Raw genomic sequence first — 21,030 nt, forward strand, 5'->3', positions numbered from 1 at the left:
ATTTTTGTTCTTAGGGTATTAAAGGCACAGAGCAGGACTCTGTACTTCTAGAAAAGATACCACTGTGTCCTAAATTCAAGAATTTTGCAGTTCTTCCAAAGAAGACTTGTAGCCTTGTTGGCTGTCAAGTGTAGGAGGAGAAAACAAAAAAACAACAAAAATCTTTACTACACAACCCATACTCTCTAGCCCAGAAAGTTATTCTCTTTGCCATAAGAAGTGGTTGAATCTAGGTGGAGGAGGAGGTAGGGGGAGAAGGAGAGAAACTGGCTTTCTAACACAACCTTTTAAAATGTGAAGATAAGGCTTGCTACCAAAAAAGAAAATAGAAAAAAAGAAAAACCCATAAAACCTGTAACTGTGGATTTAAAAAATTTCAACGAAGATAACTATTCATTTAATCATTCTTTTATGTAGAAAGCTACTTATTTTTGAAAGAGCTAATTACCTTATACTAGTTTAGCATTTTTACAACTGCAAAATATAAAGCTGTATTCATTTCAGATATTTTTTTGTGAGTCATTAAACAAAAATGTTTTCTAGAAGAAAGAAGATGGAAGCAGAACACCTAAAGTAGAAGATATATTATCATCCTTAAGGGTGTAACTATCTTCCCACTCAGTGCTGTACAGCAGTGAACTAAAGCAAAAGTTCACTGTGACCTGTTCAAGGTAGGGAAGTGATTCATTAAAAACAAGAATCATATGCAACGAAGAAATCAAATAACTCAAAACATAATTTTTATAATCAAAACATAGCCACGGAAGCAGATAAGAACAAACTGCTCCTAACAAAATCTATGTCATGACATGTCAAAACATATTTATTACCTCTATTATTCTACTGTAAGATTTTATTAAATCTTTTAAAAGCTTTCTAATATTTTCTGTTTTATCTTTTGTTATTTAAATGGTCTCTATGTCAGAAATGAGAATTCTTAACCATAACAGCATGATATTGGTATAAAAACAGACACAAAGACCAATGGAACAGAATAGAGAACCCAGAAATAAAGCCATGCATTAACAGTCAACTCATTTTTGACAAAGGTGCCATGGACATACATTGGGGAAAGGGCAATCTCTTCAATAAATGCTGCTGGGAAAACTGGCTACCTATATGCAGAAAACAGAACTAGATCACTATCACTCACCACATACGAACATAAAATCAAAATCGATTAAAGACTTAAGTGTAAGATCTGAAACTACAAAACTACTACAAGAAAACTTTGGGGAACCGCTTTAAGACTTTTGGGTAAATATTTTTGTAGTAAGACCTCAAGGCATAGGCAATCAAGGCAAAAATTGACAAATGGAATTTCATCAAGCTAAAAAGCTTCCACACAGCAAAGGAAATAGTTAACAACGTGAAGAGACAAAGAATGAGAGAAAATATTTGAAAACTATTCATCTGACAAGGAGTTAATTATCAGAATATATAAGGAACTCAGCTCATTAGCAAAAAAAAAGTAATCCCATTTAAAAATAGGCAAAATGAACAGAAATTTCTTGAAAGAAGACATACAAATGCCAACAGATATATGAAAAAATGCTCAACATCACTAATCATCAGGGAAATGCAAATAAAACCACAATAAGATATTATCTCACCCCAGTTAAAATGGCTGTTACTAAAAAGACAAAAAATAAATGCTGGTGAGGATATGGAGAAAGAGAAATTCTCGTGCACTGTTGGTAGTAATCTAAATTAGTACCGTAACTATGGAAAACAGTATGGAGGTTCCTAAAACTAAAAACAGAACTACCATGTGATGCAGCAATCCTACTGTTGGGTATATAGCCAAAAGAAAGAAAACTGGTATATTGAAGATATTATCTGCATTCACATGTTTACTGCAGCACTATGTATAATTGTCATTTACCCCTCCTGTGTAGAGATCTTGGTGCAGGGGGCCCCTCTCTATTCCATGCCAAAGCAGATCTCCAGGCATCTGGAGCACCCACTCTCCTGAATCAGGAGCTTAGGATGCCTCCCATGCAGAGAATTTGCTGCTGAGGAGGTTTCCAAGCTTCAGGTCTGTGTACAATTCTGGGTGCTTGGTGGCCACCCACTGGATTCTTCCTTGGCACTGGTGCTTGTGCTTGCCATCAGGGGACGCAGGTGGACCTGCTCGGTCCAAACCTGCCCTTTGTGGTTCCCTTCTCCTTGGGGCTGAGCAGGGAGTTCCAACTACTGTGCATTCTATGAATCAGAATCAGCCTATTGCCTAAGACAATGTAGAACTTTTGCTCGGAAACAAGGATCAAGTATATATCTAGCCACATTGGTCACAGCCAGCTCTTACCTATATGTGTCGCCTATGGGCCTGTGGGATGACCTGCAGAGCCCAGTATAAAACCTGCTGAAAGAAGCACATAGGGCTGTAGAATCAAAGTGAAAAGATCCTACCCAGCATTCTTTAGAGGCACAACCCCTAGAAAAGGGGTAAAAGGGAAACAAAAAAAATTATTAAAATAATAATAATAATACCATTATAGGGAAAGAAAAAAAAAAGAAAAACTCCTACCCATATGAAAATAAGTACAAAAATTTGAAGTGCCAATGTCTCCAGATGAGAAGAAACCAGTGCAAGAATTCTGGCATAATGAAAAATCTGATTGCAGTGACATCACTAAGGGATTGCACTAGCTTTCCAGCAATGGTCCCTAACCAAGATGGAAACTCAGAAATGACACACAAATAATTCAAAGCATGGATTGCAAGGAAGTTCATTGTAATCAAAGACAAGGTTGAAAACCAACACAAACTTCTAAAGCAATCTAGGAAATTAAGAAAGACATGAACATCTTAAAAAAAATCAATAGTAGCTTCTGGAATTGAAAAACTCACTTAAAACTTTCAATTATATTTTGAAATTCATTATCAATAGACTGGATCAAGCAGAAGAAAAAATTTTAAAGCTTGAAGGCTGGTCTTGTGAACTAACCCAATCTGATAAAAATAAAGAAAAAAATTATTTTAAATGAGCTGTTTTTGAGAAAGATTATATAAAGCAAAAAAACCCTATGAATTATTGGCATTCCTGAGAAAGTAGGAGAAAAAGAAAACAAACTGGAAAATATAGTTGAGGGAATAATTCAAGAAAACTTGCCTAATCTTGCTAGAGAGCTAGAAATCCAGAGAACATCTGTGAGACACCACAAACATGAACATCACTGGCTGGGCGTGGTGACTCATGTCTGTAATCCCAGCACTTTGGGAGGCTGAGGCAGGTGGATCATGAGGTGAGGAGTTCAAAACCAGCCTGGCCAAGATGGTGAAACCCTGACTCTACTAAAAATACAAAAAATTATCCAGACACGGTGGCAGGCACCTGTAATCCCAGCTACTCGGGAGGTTGAGGCAGGAGAATCCATGGAACTTGGAGGGCGGAGGTTGCAGTGAGCCAAGATCTCACCACTGCACTCCAGCCTGTGTGAGACAGTAAGGCTCCATCTCAAAAAAAAAAAAAAAAAAAAAAAAAATCACCAAGATATATAGTCACCAGACTGTTCAAGGGCAATATTACAGAAAAAATCTTAAAGGCAGCCAGAGAAAAGTGCAGATCACATAAAAAGGGAACTCTATCAGGATAATAACAGATTTCTCAGCAGAGGTTTGCAAGCTAGGAGAGATTGGGGGCCTGTTTTCAGTGTTCTTAAAAGAAATTCCAACCAGAATTTCATATCCTGCCAAACTATGCTTCATAAGTGCAGGACAAACAAAATCTTTTCCAGGCAATCAAGTGCTAAAGGAATTTGTTATCACTAGACCATCCTTACAAGAGATCCTTACATGGGAGTTCTAAACATGGAAGCAAAAGAACCATACCTGCTTCCACATAAACACACTTAAGCACATAGCCTGCACACCCTACAAAGCAAAAACACAATAGAAACAACAAAACAAATAGCTACCAACTAAACAAGGGATCAAAACCTCACATATAAAAATGAAACTTGAACGTAAATGGTCTAAATGCCTGATATGGTTTGGTTCTGTGTCCTCACCCAAATTTCACGCTGAATTTTAATTCTTAATGTTTGGGGAGGGACCTGATGGGAGGTGATTGGATCATGGGGGCCCATTTCCCCCATGCTGTTGTTGTGATAATGAGTGAGCTCTCAGGAGATATGATGGTTTAAAAGTGGTGGCACTTCCCCTCTCACTCTCTCTCTCTCTCTCCTGCTCTGCCCTGGTAAGACGTGCTTGCTTCCCATTTGCCTTCCACCATGATTGTAAGTTTCCTGAGACCTCCTAGCTATGCTTCCTGTTAAGCCTGCAGAACTGTGAGTCAGTTAAAGTTCTTTTCTTCATAAGTTACCCAGTCTCAGGTAGTTCCTTATAACAGTATGAGAATGAGCTAATACAGAAAATTGGTACTGGGAGAGTGGAGCACAGTTAAGAAGATACCTGAAAATGTGGGAGTGACTTTGGAACTGAGTAATGGGCAGAGGTTGGAACAGTTTGCAGGGCTCAGAAGACAGAAAGATATGGGAATGTTTGGAACTTCCTGGAGACTTGTTGAATGGTTGTGACCAAAATGCTGATAGTGACATGGACAATGAGTCCAGGCTTAGGTGGTCTCAGATGGAGTGAGGAACTTATTGGGAACTGGAGTAAAGGTCACTCTTGCTATGCTTTAGCAAAAAGACTGGTGGCATTTTGCCCCTGTCCTAGAGATCTGTGAAGCTTTGAACTTGAGAGAGATGATTTGGGATATCTGGTGGAAAAAATTTCTAAGCAACAAAGCATTCAAGATGTATGTGACTGTTTCTAAACATGTATGCTCATATGCATGAAAAAAGAGATTATCTGAACCTGGAACTTACATTTAAAAGTGAAGCAAAGCAAAAAATATATTGGAATATTTGCAGCCTGGCCATGTGGTAGAAAAGAGAGAGAGAAAAAAACATTTCCTGGGGAGCAATTCAAGCCTGCTGCAGAAATTTGCATTAGTAAAGAGGAGTCAAATGTTAACAGTCAAGACAATGGGGAAAATGTCTCCAGGGCATTTCAGAGACCTTCACAGCAGCCCCTCCCATCACAGGCACAGAAGCCTAGGAGGGATTAATGGTTTTGAGGGCCAGGCCCAGGGCCTAGCTACTCTGTGCAGCCTTGGGACATGGTGCCCTGCATTCCAGCTGCTCCAGCTCCAGCTGTTCCTAAAAGGGGCCAAGGTACAGCTTGGGCCAGGGCTTCAGAGGATGCAAACCCAAAGCCCTGGTGGCTTCCACATGGTATTGGGCCTGCGGGTATGTAGAAGGCAAGAGTTGAGGTTTGGAAACCTCCACCTAGATTTCAGAGGATGTATGGAAACGCCTGGATGTCCAGGCAGAAGTCTGCTTCAAGCGCAGAGACCTCATGGAGAACCTCTACTAGGACAGTGTGAAAGGGAAATGTGGGGTTGGAGCTCCTGCACAGAGTTCCCACTGGGGCACTGCCTAGTGGAGCTGTGAGAAGAGGACCACCATCAACCAGACCTCAGAATCGTAGATCCATCAACAGCTTGCATTGTGTGCCTGGAATACCTGCAGGCATTCAATGCCAGCCTGTAAAAGCAGCTGTGGGGGCTGTACCCTGTAGAGCCACAGGGTGGAGCTGCTGAAGGCCTTGGGAGCCCATCCCTTGCATCAGTATGCTCTGGATGTAAGGCATGGAGACAAAAGAGATTATTTTGGAGCTTTAATATTTAATGACTGCCCTGCTGGGTTTTGAACTTGCTTGGGGCCTGTATCTCCTTTGTTTTGGCCAGTTACTCCCATTTAAAATGGGAGTATTTACCCAATGCCTATACCCCTATTGTATCTTGGAAGTAACTAACTTGTTTTTGATATTACAAGATCATAGGTGGAAGGGACTTGCCTTGTCTCAGATGAGACTTTGGTCTTGGACTTTTGGGTTAATGCTGGAATGAGTTAAGACTTTGGGGGACTGTTGGGAAGGCATGATTGTGTTTTGAAAACTGAGAAGGACATAAGCTTTGGGAGGGGCCAGGGGCAGAATGATATGGTTTGGCTCTGCATCCCCATCCAAATCTCACGTTGAATTGTAATTCCCAATGTTGAGGGAGGAACCTGGTAGGAGGTTATTGGATCACGGAGGCAAATTTCCCCCATGCTGTTGTCATGATAGTGAGTGGGTTCTCCCAAGATATAATGACTTAAAAGTGTGTGGCACTCCCCTGACCCACCTCTCCTACTCTGCCATGGTAAGATGTTCTTGCTTCCCCTTCACCTTCTGCCTTGATTGTAAGTTTCCTGACGTTGCCTAGCTATGCTTCCTGTTAAGCTTGTAGAACTATGAGTCATTTAAATGCCATTTCTTCATAAATTACCCAGTCTCAGGTAGTACTTTATAGCAGCACAAGAATGGACTAATACAATGTCCCATTTAAAAGTCACAGAGTGGGTCCAGGCACAGTGGCTCACACCTGTAATCCCAGAACTTTGGGAGGCTGAAGAGGGTGGATCACCTGAGATCAGGAGTTCAAGACCAGCCTGACCAACAAGGTAAAACCCCATCTCTACTAAAAATACAAAAATTAGCCAGGCGTGGTGGCAGGTGCGTATAATCCCAGATACTCGGGAGGCTGAGACAGGAGAATTGCTTGAACCTGGGAGGTGGAGGTTGCAGTGAGCTGAGATTGCGCCACTGCACTCCAGCCTGGGCATCAGAGCAAGACTCCATCTAAAAAAAAAAAAAAAAAGGCACAGAGTGGCAAACCAGCTAGGAAAACCAGACTCATCCATCTTCTGTATTCAAGAAACCCATCTCACATGTAATGACAACCATAGGCTCAAAGTAAAGGGTTGGAGAAAGATGTAGCATGCAAACAGAAAACAAAAAAGAGCAGGGGTTGCTATTCTTAGATAAAACAGACTTTAACAACAGTAAAAAAGGAAAAATAAGGGCATTGCATAACGATAAAGAGTTCAATAAGAAGATTTAACTATCCTAAATACATATGCCCTCAACATTGGCACACCCAGATTCATAAAACAAGGACTTCTAAGGACCTAGAAAGCCACACAACAATAGTGGGGGACTGATAGCATTAGATCATCAAGGCAGAAGACTAACAAAGAAATTCTGGACTTAAACTCAATGCTTGTCCAATTGGATCTAAAAAACATCTACAGAATAATCCACCCATCAACCACAGAACATAAATTCTTCTCATCTGTACACAGAACATATACTCCAAGATTCACCACATCCTTGGCCATAAACCAAGACTCAGTACATTTTAAAAAGTCAAAATCATGCCAGTCATACTGTCAGGTCACAGTGGAATACAAAGAGAAACCAACATCAAGAAGATCTGTACAAACCACACAATTACATGGCAATTAAAAAGTTTGCTCTGGATAACTTTGAGTAAACAATAAAATCAAGGCAGAAATAAAAAAATTAAAATAAATGAAAACAGACACAACACACCAAAATCTCTGGAATGTAGCAAAAACAATATTAAGAGGAGAGTTTACAGCTCTAAATGCCTACCTCAAAAAGTTAGAAAGATCTCAAATTAATGACCTAACATCACACCTAGAGGAACTAAAAAAAAAAAAAAAAAAAAAACAAGAACAAACTATCCCTAAAGCTAGCAGAAGAAAAGGACGAACTAAAGAGCAGAACCAAATGAAATTGAGACCCAAAAATCTATACAAAGAATCAACAAAACCAAAAGTTATTTTTTTAAAGGATAAATAAGATTGATAGACTACTAGTTACATTAACAAAGAAAAAAAGAGAAGATCCAAATAAACACAAACAGAAATGACAAAGGTGACATCACAATTGATCCCACAGAAATATGAAAGATCCTTAGATAACTATTGTGAACATCTCTACACACACAAACTACAATATCTAGAGGAAATGAATAAATTCCTGAAAACACACAATGTCCCAAGTTTAAATCAGGAAAAAACTGAAGCACTGAACAGACCAATATTGGGTTCCAAATGGAATTAGTAATAAAAAACTTACCAACCAAAAAGAAAGCCCTGGCCAGAGAGATTCACAGCTAAATTCTACCAGATGCACAAAGTAGAGCTGGTACCAATTCTACTGAAACTATTTCAAAAAATCAAGAAGGAAAGACTCCTCCCTAACTCGTTCTCTGAAGCCAGTATCACCCTGATACCAAAACCTATAAGAGATACCATGAGAAAGGAAAACTATAGGACAATATCTCTGATAAACACAGACACAAAAATTCTCAACAAAACACTAGCAAACCAAATCAAACATCAAAAAGTTAATTTACCACGATCAAGTTGGCTTCACTCCTGGTATGGAAGGTTAGCTCAATATATGCAAATCAATAAATATGATTTGCCACATGAGAAGAATTAAAAATAAAACCATATGATCATCTCAATAGACACAGAAACAGCTTTCAATAAAATGCAATACCACTTCATGATAAAAACCCTCAAGAAACTAGGCAACAAAGAAATATACCTAAAAACAATAAGAGACCACAATGACAAACCCACAACCAACATCAGACTGAATGGGCAAAAGCTGGAAGAATTTTCCTTGAGATCTGGAAAAAGTTAAGGATGCTCAATCTCACCACTCCTGTTAACACTGGAAGTGCTAGCCAGAGCAGTCAGGCAAGAGAAGGAAATAAAAGGCATTCAAACATGAAAAAAAGAAGTCAAACTATCTATCTTGCATATTACATGATTTTATAACTACAAAACCCTAAAGACTCCACCAAAAGGCTCCTAAAACTGATAAATGACTTCAGTAAAGTTTCAGGACACAAAATGAACATGTAAAAATTAGTACCATTTCTATACAACTGTAGCATTCAAGGTGAGAGCCAAATCAAGAAAGTAATCCCATTTACAATAGCCACACACACACACACAATACCTAGGTATACATATAACTAAGCAGATGAAAGATTTCTACACGGATAACTACATAACATTGCTAAAAGAAATCACAGATGACACTAACACATGTAAAAACATTCCATGTTCATGGATTAGAAGAATCAGTATTGTTAAAATGGCCATACTGTCCAAAGCAATTTACAGATTCAATGTTATTCCTATCAAACTACCAAAGACATTTTTTTCCAGAACTAGAAAAAGCTATTCTAAAATTTATATAAAATCAAAAGAGCCCAAATAACTACAGCAGTCGTAAACAAAAAGAAAAGTCAGAGGCATCACATTACCCAATTCCAAACTATACCGTGAGGCTACAGTAACCAAAACAGGATGATACTGGCACAAGAGCAGACACATAGACCAATGGAACAGAATATAGAACCCAGAAATAAAGGTGCACACCTACAGCCATCTGATCTTTGACAATGTTGACAAAAATAAGCAATGCAGAAAGGATTCCTTATTCAATAAATAGTGCTGGGATACCTACCTAGTCACATGCAGAATAATGAAATTGGACCCCTACATTTCACCATATACAAAAATTACCTCAAGGTAGATTAAAGATTTAAATATAACACCTCAAACCATAGGAATCCTAAAAGAAAATCTAGGAAATATGATTCTGGGTATCAGCCTTGGGAAATAATTTCTAACTAAGTTCTCAAAAGCAATTGAAACAAAAACAAAAATTAACAAGTGAGACCTAATTCAACTAAAGAGTTTCTGCACAGCAAAATAAACTACCAATGGAGTTAACAGACAACCAACAGAATAGGAGAACATGTTCACAAACTATGCCTCCAACAAATGTCTAATATCCAGAATCTATAAGGAACTTAAACAGTTGAACAAGCAAAAAAAATAATCTCACCAAAAAAATGGGCAAAAGACTTGAATAGACATTTCTCAAAAGGATACATACAAGCAGCCAACAAACATTTAAAAATGCTCCATATCACTAATCATTAAGATATGCAAATCAAAACTACAATGACATACCATCTTACACCAATCAGAATGACTATTATTAAAAACTCATGCCAGGCATGGTGGCTCACACCTGTAATTCCAGCACTTTGGGAGGATCACTTGAGCCCAGAAGTTTGAGACCTGACTGGGTAACAAAGTGAGACCTTATCTCCACAAAAAAATAAATAAATAAAAAGTTTGCCAGGTGTGGTGGTGCGTGCCTGTAGTCTCAGCTACTCAGGATGCTGAGGTAGGAAGATCACTTGAGCCCAGGAGATTGAGGCTGCAGTGAGCCATAATTGTGCCACTGCACTCCAGTCTGGGTGACAGAGTGAGACTCTGTCTCAAAAAAGAAAACCCAAAAAACTCAAAACCTAATAGATGCTGGTGAGGCTGTGGAAAAAAGGGAATACTTATATACTGTTGGTGGGAATGTAAATTAGTTCTACCACTGTAGAAATTGGTTTGAACACTTCTCAAAGGACATTTTTTTTTTCTTTTGAGACAGAGTCTCACTCTGTCACCCAGGCTGGAGTGCAGTGGTGCGATCTCAGCTCACTGCAAGCTCCGCCTCCCAGGTTCATGCCATTCTCCTGCCTCAGCCTCCCAGGTAGCTGGGACTACAGGCGCCTGCCACCATGCCTGGCTAATTTTTTGTGTTTTTAGTAGAGATGGGGTTTCACTGTGTTAGCCAGGATGGTCTCCATCTCCTGACCTCATGATCCACCTGCGTCGGCCTCCCAAAGTGCTGGGATTACAGGCATGAGCCACCGCGCCCGGCCCTCAAAGAACTTAAAACAGAACTACCATTAGACCAGCAATCCCATTACTGGATATATAGCCAAAAGAAAATAAATTGTTTTACTAAAAAGACACATGCACTCACATGTTCATCACAGCACTACTGACAATAGCAAAGACATGGAATTAACCGAGGCACCCATTAATAGTGGATTGGACAAAGAAAATGTGGCATATATACACCATGGAATATTATGCAGCCATGAAAAGAATGAAGTCACATCCTTTGCAGCAACATGGATGTAGCTGTGGGCCAAGACCCTAAGCAAATTAACACAGGAACAAAAAACCAAATACTGCATGTTCTCACTTATAAGTGGGAGCTAGACATTGGGTATTCATGAGCATAACAATGGAAATGAGGACTACTAGAGGAGGAAGGAAGAAGAAGAAAGGGTTGAAAAACTATTGAGTACTATGCTCAGTACCTCAGTACCTAGGTGATGGGATCATTTGTACCTCAAACATTAGTGTCACACAATATACCCAGGTAACAAACCTGCACATGTACCCACTGAAGCTAAAATAAAAGCTGAAAAAATAAATAGAGCTGCGATAGCTGGAAAAAATGGTCTAATACACTCTTTCCCAGAGTGTAACACATAATCATTTATGGTATACAAGCAGTTTTTAGGTGGTACACCAAATATATATTTAAATAGTTAAGAATGTATATTAATGTCTTTTAGAAAAATTATAACTGGCATATCAAATCCATTATTTCAGAGATATTATTGCTTAGGAAGAGGCTAAGCAAAACAAAAATATTAGACTAATGAGTTTAGTAGTGAGTCTGCTTCCTGATAATCCCCACTAACTCTGCTTAATGTCTTTCCACAGCACTTATCATTATTTGACATGTACATTTGTTGCTCGTCCTCCCACAGTGTAAGATCTATGAGGGCAGGAATTTTGTCCATTTTCTTTGCGCTATATGCCCAGAACTTAGAATAGTATCTGGTAACTAGAAAGGGCTCGATATACAGTTACTTAAAGAAAGGGATGGGGTGCAAGTTAGAAAGTGATTGAGGGAGAAAAGGGAGGAAGGAAAGAAGGAAGGAAGGAAGGGAGGGAGGGAGGGAGGGACGGAAAGGAGGGAGAGATGGAGGGAGTAGAGTTAAACAAATAAGTAATATAAAAGGTATGAAAATGCAGCAATAGCTGTGAAGCCCGTAGAATATGGCTTGGGAAGCATAGGAATAACAGGCTAAAGTAACAAGCAGTTTGGTTAGAGAAGATAAAGGATTACAGATGCTTGAATAATATGCTAAAGGCCGGGTGCAGTGGCTCACGCCTGTAATCCCAGCACTTTAGAAGGCCGAGGTGGGCAGATCACCTGAGGTCAGGAGTTCAAAACCAGCCTGGCCAACATGGTGAAACCCGATCTCTACTAAAATACAAAAATTAGCTGGGCGTAATGGCGGGTGCCTATGATACCAGCTACTTGGGAGGTTGTGGCAGGAGAATCGCTGGAACCTGGGAGGCAGAGGTTGCAGTGAGCCAAGATTGCGCCATTGCACTCCAGCCTGGGCGACAGAGTGAGACTCTGTCTCAAAAATAAATAAATAAATAAAGCCCTAGAATATTAAAAGATAACATAAAATTCTCTAGGTTATATTGCTGATCCCCAGGAGTATTCTGAAGGTTCTATCCAGAACTCTGCCATTTTCATTCTTTGATAAAATTGAAGAGTCTTTTAAAGTCTTTGGGAAAACACTCAAGATTAAAGATCTTAATGGAATCTAAGTGTCAGCATTAGATGCTCTGCTACTTTCTAAGGCAAGCATGCCAAGGAGAAAACAATGGCTGCGCCAGGGTCAGAATACTTTCAGGTCTTTCTTCTGGCTCCGACATTGACTAGATGTGTGATTTTGTGAAAAAGTTGTATTTTCTAAAATTTAGGAGGTTCCTTAAGACTTCTGAGTTGAAACAGAAATACAAAGAGGTGGTAATTGAGGTGTGGGACTCAAAAGCAATTTTAATCTGCTGAGGTTGTGGTTTTATTCATTTAATAGAAAGTTACTGAGCACCTCCTTAAGCCAGGCACTACTGTCAACCTAATCACTGCCCTTAACTTAGGAAAACAAATCTTTAATCAAGAAATTATAAAATTCTATAAGTGATCTAATTACATGAATTACTGTAAAGTGCCCAGCATGTTACCTGGGTGATTAATTTTGGTCCAGCACATTTGCAAAAACAAATGAGGTGACAGTTGTATACGCTTTAAACTTGACAAGCATTGGTCTAAATATAGCATTTCCCAAAGGAAAATACACACAACGTTGATGGAACACAAGCTGTTTATAGTTAGTGCACTGAAAAAACATTTTTAGCTTTAACAATTATGTAATATTTTTATTATGTTTTAAAAAAGTTATATCTAGATGTAAAAGCTACGATTCCCAGACAGTGTTGTGCAGGATGTGGCTAAGTGAAAAAATTCAAGGGAGTAGGGGTGTCTTGCATAACTGTGGCTCGCTTGATCTCCCTCACTCTGCTATGTTTTCATTCAAACTATCTGTCACTACCTGACATTAATTTTTTAAATGTGTGCTATATCACTGAAAGTTTTAGAGATTCTAATAAAAATATGGGAAAAGGGAATTATTAATATAACTCTTCATCAAATGGATTTCTACCCCAGTTACAGTAATCTTGCTTTAATCAATCACTTGGAGAAGCTAGTAAGCAATGTACCTGACCAATTTGCAGAGTCAATTTTTTGAGCTGAAAGGAATGTTAATGCTCTCGTTTTACAGATAAGTAGACTGATGCCCAGGAAGAGCTGTGGTCACACAGGAGATGGGCAGCAAAGCCTAGACTCCAACACATGTTACTTAATGACAGGTCAGTACATTGCCCATTACCTCTACTTATAGGCAATATAGATGAATTGAGTTTCCTTCTCTTAACAGACCTCAATGTGCTAGAAAACTGTAAAGTTAATGGAATGGTATTGGTTGCTTCATTCAGACACTCACATGTGCAGAGTCACTGCCAATAATCAAGACAGAAAAAACAAAACAAAAACAAAGATGAATAAGAAGTTGCAATTTTCTGACACACAGTTTTATGGTATAAAGATTACACAGTATATTATTGATGAAAACATCAGAATTACCTCCAAGGACCATGCCAGCCTGACAGCACTTTCTAAGGCGACATGCTGGGCAGTTTTTTCTGCGGATTTTATCAACGATGCAGTCATTTCTTCCAGCACATAAGTAGTTGTGCTGCCCTAAAAAAACAAAATGAGTCAAAATTATTTACAATATCTAAGATTCACTGGAAATTCTATGCAGTGACAACTGAAATAGAGACTAGATACACATCAGCAAGTGCATGACTCAGCCAGCTTCCTGCCTGGCACAGCTGAATGTTGGTGAAGCTATAAAACTGCTCAGTACTTTACCTGTGCCTTTAGGAGCCTAAATTAGGTGAGCATAGCTGAAGAATCAATCCTAGGGCTCCTTTAAAAATCTTTTGCAAAAGATTTCTGTTTATCTTCTTAATGGTGTCAGTATCAGATTGCCTTTAGATGTCATTTCAAGATTAGCTACACGTTTCTGATAAGCATTAGTTGTACCAGGTGGTCAAACTCTAGTAAAACCTTTCTTTCTGACATTGATGCCTTCAAGAAAACAGATACAGACTAAAGAATTGAAGAGGCCTCTGGAAAAGACCTTTTAAAAAAAAATCTAAATGCTTAGTTTTATTGGAAAAATCCCAGAGCTGGTTCTCTCTTTAAGGAATCAATGGAAGAGCATGTAAAAAAGATCACTTATTGTACTGAATTTAATACCTGCCTTATTTTGACTACACATTAGAAAATACCTTGAACAGAAATAATGATAAAGGAAGAACTTAAAACAGATAGAAGTACTCAATAAAGAGGAGAAACTTTATAGAAGTATAGATAATACACATCGCACATCACCCTGGGGTCACTTTGTGTAGAGGAAACTATGGATGCCTTTAAAAAGGTCTGGCACATGAATTTAATATTCAATAATGATTTTTAAACCACAAATATGTTAATAAGGCATGGAACAATCTAATTTATTTAGATTTAACAAAAATAAAAAAATTCAGCTTAAACATGTAAACGTTAATTTACTATTTTTGACACTCTCTTTTTTTCCCAATAAATTTCTTTAAAACAGACTGTGAGTCTTTTAATATCATCAGCCTACTTCAGCCTACTTATACTTCTGAAGCATGACACATAATTTTAAAAGATCATGGGATTTTCCTGTAGTATTTTACATTAGTTAAGATTAAAATCAGAGTCTTCTGGCCAAAGTTGGTAGTAAAGGAACTCAGAGGTACCTAAAACATGTACTTAATCAAGCAGGGGAAAGGATTAGCCTAAATGGCAAAGGGCAAAAATGCCAAAAGGCCTATATATGTGACAGCTGATATCAAGAAGGTTCCTGACCTCATGCATTTCTCATGCCTCTATAAACTTATGTTCATGTACACTCACATAGTGTTCATCTCTTGTTTAGAGTCCCAGGAATTAAGCCTTCACCTAATAAAGGGTAACTGTGAAGCCTCATATCTTTGCTGACTTTTGTGCACATAGTGCCAGTCCTACAGGAGGTTAGCAGAGTGTACTGCATACTACTTTCTGATTTGACTCTAATTTTTTTTTTTTTACCACAAGTTATATATTTAGGCTATAGGAGTGACTGTGAGAGCAAGGTGTGTGTAAGTCAGTCTATCAGTTGATCATCTATTTCTACCCTATACTGATATCTCACAAGAAGAGAGAACAGAAAATAGCAAGATTTTCTATTCTTTTTCTTTCACATGGAGTTTCGCTCTTGTTGCCCAGCCTGGAAAGCAAAGGCACAGTCTCGGCTCACCACAACCTCCACCTCCTGGGTTCAAGGAACTTTCCTGCCTCAGCCTCTGAGTAGCTGGAATTACAGGCATGCACCACCACGCCTGGGTAATTTTGTATTTTTAGTAGAGACAGGGTTTCTGCATGTTGGTCAGGCTGGTCTCGAACTCCCAACCTCAGGTGATCTGCCCACCTTGGCCTCCCAAAGTGCTGGGATTACAGGCATGAGCCACCACGCCCACTAAGGTTTTCTCTATACAGAAAACAGACTTCGAGAAATAGAGCACGCAGATGTAATTGTTTGAAGAGAGGCTGTCCTACTCTCTGCTCCTTGGTCATAAATACGCAGGAAAAAGGTCTGATCTAAACACCAGAAGCTGGCATGCTGCTGATCTGTCTCACTTACATTTCTAAAATGGCCTACGATATCATCTCCTTATTCAGTGTCTCAAAGAGTCCTCCTTACCAATGGTTTTTGCTTTTGTCCTTCAAACAATTCCTTCCTATCTGCTTTCAAGTCTTGCTCCATCAATTTCCTCCTTTCTTTCCTAAAGTCTTTAGTCTCTCCAGTCCAATGATGTCCTGCTCTCTCATCATTTTTCCATCCAAAAAAGTTCCAGCACCAAAAAAAGGAACCCTAGCTCACTCTAGATTCTCCCTGAATACATTCCCCTTTTTTTGGTCATCAAAGTTGTCGAAAACATCATCTACATTTGCTGTTTCTACCTAACTTCCTTTATTCCTATGTGGTAATTTGACTTGTATATTCACTATTCTTATAAAATGGCTTAACATCATCAAATATTTTTTCATTCCTAAATGCTGTGAATGCTTTCCTGACCTGAATCATTTGCTTCAGGTAATTTCTTTCCCCACCTGTCCCATTGATTCATATTTTGGGGCCTCTCTTTTCTGACTCTTGACCTGTCTTTCCAGCACTTCCTTTTAAATTCCCTTTGTCAACTCCTCTTACTTTGCTTATTCCTTATATGTTGTGTGCCACTGCACACACTTTGTGGGTAGTCTCATTATCTTCTGATGGTCCCAAAATCTCAATATGAGCTCTGACCTTCCAGTCATATTTCTAGGTACCTCAAACTCAATATATACGAAATACAACTAAGTGGTTATCTGTACAAATTATATCATGAATTGTATTATTAGAGAAATTATATAAGAATGTAAGGAAATTCAAAACAGAAAATAACCTACAATTTGATAATCATGCATCTATTCTCATTTTTGCTTCCTTCTTGCTATGGTTTGAATGTTTGTGTCCCCTTCAAAATTCATATTGAAACTTAATCCCCAATGTGACAATATTAAGAGGTGGGGTCTCTGCCTCCATGGATGGAATCAGTACCCTTTTAAAAGGGCTTGAGGGAGTGAATTTGGTCCTTTTTGCCCTTTCTGCCATGTGAGGATGCAGCAAGGGGCGCCATCTTGGAAGAAGAGAGCAAGCTTTTACCAGACATGGAATCTGTGCCACCTTGATCTTGGACTTCTCAGCCTTTAGAACCGTCAGAAAATATTTCTGTATTTATAAATTACCCAGTCTAAGGTATTTTTTTATTGCAGTGGAACAGACTAAAGTATTTCCAAACTGTCTATACAAATCTAAATGGTATTTAATATCTATTTGTTAATATTTAAGTTAATGTATTTATACTTTTATAAAACTCTCATTCATTCAACAAGTATTGAGTATCTACTATATCCCAACACTATTTACTGACTAATCCATGTTTTCCCCCACTAAATTAAAACGCCATCTTAATTGCTGACACTACATTGTAGTACCGAAGAGCAAAGTTACAGAGGCCAGACTGCTTGTTCAAAGCTCAGATCTGCAACTTACTATCCACAAATAAAAATAATAAAAGAACAACAGACAATTATTAAGCACTTACTATGTGCCAGGCATTGTTATGAGCTATTGACATATATTAACTCATTTCATCATCAAAGCAACCTTTGGAGGTATTAATATTCTCATTTTATACAGAGTTAACCGAGGCATCTAGAAGTTAAATAACATGCTCAAGGTCACACAGTTAAAACATTTTAGGTTAATTATCTTGAGAGGTAGTATAGAAAGTTACTGTTTAAGTGTGAATGTCAATCTCATCACTTAGTAGTTAGATGACATTTGGCAATTAAAATGAAGATAACATTAGTACCTTGGATTGGATCTAAGGAATACACAAGCTCATGTAAGAGCTTAGAATAGTCTGGCACATAGCAAGTACTTAACAAATGTCTATTATAATTATGATTATCACACATCTATATCTCAAATATAGTTAGATTTTTTCTAGATGTGGTCCAAGAAGTCTATATCTAGTCAAGTTATTCAGTTTTAAAGGCAACTTAAAGATATTCTCAAACATGCATGAAATTGGGAAATAAGACCCCAGTATGCTCTTCCAAAAGATGTAATCCAGTCAACAACAGATACGTTATAGCAGACAATGTATGAGGTAGGAAGTCTGGTATGAAGAGACTGATGATAAGTACCAAATAAATTTAAACATAAGTATAAATTTAAACATGAGTATAAATAAGGAAATTATAGTTACCAAACAGAATGCAATTCTTATAAGTTTGGAAGAAAAAATGACTTAGATGTCCAATATTTAAAGTTTGAGTTGGAAGGATAATTTTTAATAATTAAGGGCACTGGCATGAAGTCACGACCTTGAGGGGTTGGCACGACTCATATCATTGTAGACTGCCTGTGACAGGCTGGAACGGCTTAAAGAAATCTGGAAGCTCAATTCACTCTAACTTTTCATCATCTTTAACATTAAGTGATGAGCCATCAAAACTGCAAAGTAGATGCATTATCATGCAAACAAAATATGGGGAGTATAGTTAAAGGTTTATCTTCTCAAGCAATGTTCTGGCTTAAAGAAATGTTGTAGCCAGCCAGTTCCAACTAGAGCTGACTAAGGGAATTTGGCATGGGGCCCAGGCATTGCCTCTGAACCATAATGCATGGCCAGGACTCAGAGCCACCAAGAATGCAATGAATGCAGTGGGAGCCACTCGCTACTTCAGGTACCTGGCTGTATATGCAGGTGAAGAAAGGTCAGGCACAAGTGCATTAGCCCTGTCACGACATTTTCCTGGAAATCTAGAAAAAGACGAAAATCTAACATAACATCAGTTGCTACCATTTTCTTCAGACAACAGTCCACAGTTTATATTCTGGTTTTGAGAAACACATCCCTGTCTAGATCCACTCACTCACTCATAAACCGTAGGTTGATGGCTCAAATTGCGTATTATTTCTTCTCCTCGGTCCAACATAACATTGTGACTCTACAACAAGTGTAAAACACGTCACTATATTAAACCACTCAGAGCATTCCATTTGCTGCCATCTTTGCTATTTACCTACATTATCACCACCAGGAGTTATAAGACATTTAGGAACACTTATAAGCTATAAGCCACCACAAACAGGTTACATGGCATAATGATAAATAGGGGAGTTCACCCCACTAGGAGCCACCATCTAGCTCTCTCCCTTAATATATGCATCATCTGCCCCTGTTGAAACCTGGGGAGCTTAATAGAGCACTATGCTTCTTTCTCCTTGCAAAACTGATCTATTTTAGGGTGGGGAAAGCAGGGGGTGAGTTCAAACTGTTATGTCTTTTCTTTCTAATCACATACTCTTTCCCATGTTCTTTATGCTCCAGAGTACTAACATCCTTGGATTACCCCCAAACTCTCTCATGCCTCTAGGACTTTCCTCCCTTCCTTCCAATTTATCAACTTAACAAAATCTCACTCATCTTTCAAGCCTTGGCCTAACTGCTCCCCTCATCTGGTCTTACCTGACTGCTCTCATAAAGGCTTTAGACATTTCTTCTGTGTACCAACTGCACATTCAATGTATTCCTATTGTATACTGTGTGTCTATAGCTGCTAGGTTCTATAAGAGTAGGAACTACTCAGTTTGATACTTTTAACTCTTGTGTAAAATACAGTTTGATAAATATTTTTTAGATAAGTGTATATACAATTATACCTATTGTTTCACTTATATTTGTAAATATAGTTATACTCAACAGTATAAGACATATGTCACTTATTGTCATATATAGTAAATAGTCACTTGCTTCTGATTTTTTACCACCTTTTAACTTTTTTTCTTACAGAATGCTTTTTATTCAGTAATTTCTCGCCTTTTTATAGTAATAGACCATAATTAAATGTGAAGTCTAACAAGATTATTTCCAAGTGTTACTCTTTTTTTTTTTTTTGAGCGGAGTCTCGCTCTGTCGCTCAGGCTGGAGTGCGGTGGAGCCATCTCAGCTCACTGCAAGCTCTGCCTCTTGGATTCATGCCATTCCCCTGCCTCAGCCTCCTGAGTAGCTGGAACTACAGGCGCCCGCCACCACGTCTGGCTAATTTTTTGTATTTTTAGTAGAGATGGGGTTTCACCGTGTTAGCCAGGATGGTCTCGATCTCCTGATTTTGTGATCCTCCTGCCTCGGCCTCCTGAAGTGCTGAGATTACAGGCGTGAGCCACCGTGCCCAGCCCCAAGTGTTACTCTTAATAAAAAATACTCTGTGAAAATAAAAGCACTATCAAAATGTGATTAGATCATTTTATTTGCCTAGTGACTTACAAAAATTTTAGATGACAAAATTCCACTTTAAAGGAAATAAAATATCTTTATTAGGAAATAAAATATCTTTATTATAAACAAGAAAGGGACTTACCTGTAAAATAAGAAACCTATATTGTTTGTGTTGCTTCTCAATATGAGCACAAGTGAACATAGTTCACTTAGGTCTGAGAGAGTTCACAATTTTTCATGGCATTTTTGAAAAGAAGGGGAAAATACATAGTCAAATGGCAGGAATAATATATGTTCAATAGTTTAAGGAATGAAATAGTGAAAGTCAGTATGGTATGACCGACAAGTCACGGGCTTGAAGCAACATGAGCTGGTCCATATGAGGGCAATCTTTCTACCACAAACACAGAAATACTGGATAAAATATAATAGAAGCATGTTGCTTAATTACAGTCTGGAAAAAAAGGTAGGTAAATCTCTATAAGCCAGAAAAGAAAAAAGAAATGAAAGCCGGAGGAACAAACTTAACTGGACTCTGCAGTGATCCAAAAAAGTTTCAGATACAGATATAAGAAATGCCTAAAAGATAAGAAATGGGGTTTAAAGCCCATGAGAGGATGGGATATATTACTTCAGTCCCAATGGAAGAGAGTGGCAGGGCTGAACTATATGCACAAAAATGTAGAACCTTAAAAGGCTGCCTTAGCAATGAAAACAGGGCTAGAAAACACTACACAGAAAATGCCAGGAAGCCAGGAATCTGTCTAAAATTCAGGGTGAGGACAAAAATCATTTATGCCAAAAACAACATAAACAAAATAAAATATTGGCCTTTAATGGGAGGTGAATTTTCACTATCACATGGTATAGGAACCTGGGCCAAGGAACAAAGACT

At 38.4% G+C, this 21,030-nt stretch overlaps 1 protein-coding gene across 3 annotated transcripts in view; it reads right to left on the reverse strand.

Annotated features, from left to right (window-relative positions):
• Window positions 1-21,030, reverse strand: part of PGR (progesterone receptor) — a 90,956-nt gene that overhangs the window by 39,121 nt on the left and 30,805 nt on the right. For all 3 annotated transcript variants that reach the window (XM_034933585.4, XM_063608761.1, XM_055094779.2), the window contains exon 3: window positions 13,816-13,932. In XM_034933585.4, the coding sequence (XP_034789476.1) occupies window positions 13,816-13,932 (117 nt within the window). The remainder of the gene's footprint in view (window positions 1-13,815; window positions 13,933-21,030) is intronic.

Source organism: Pan paniscus, chromosome 9, assembly GCF_029289425.2.
Source record: "Pan paniscus chromosome 9, NHGRI_mPanPan1-v2.0_pri, whole genome shotgun sequence".
Taxonomy (NCBI): domain Eukaryota; kingdom Metazoa; phylum Chordata; class Mammalia; order Primates; family Hominidae; genus Pan; species Pan paniscus.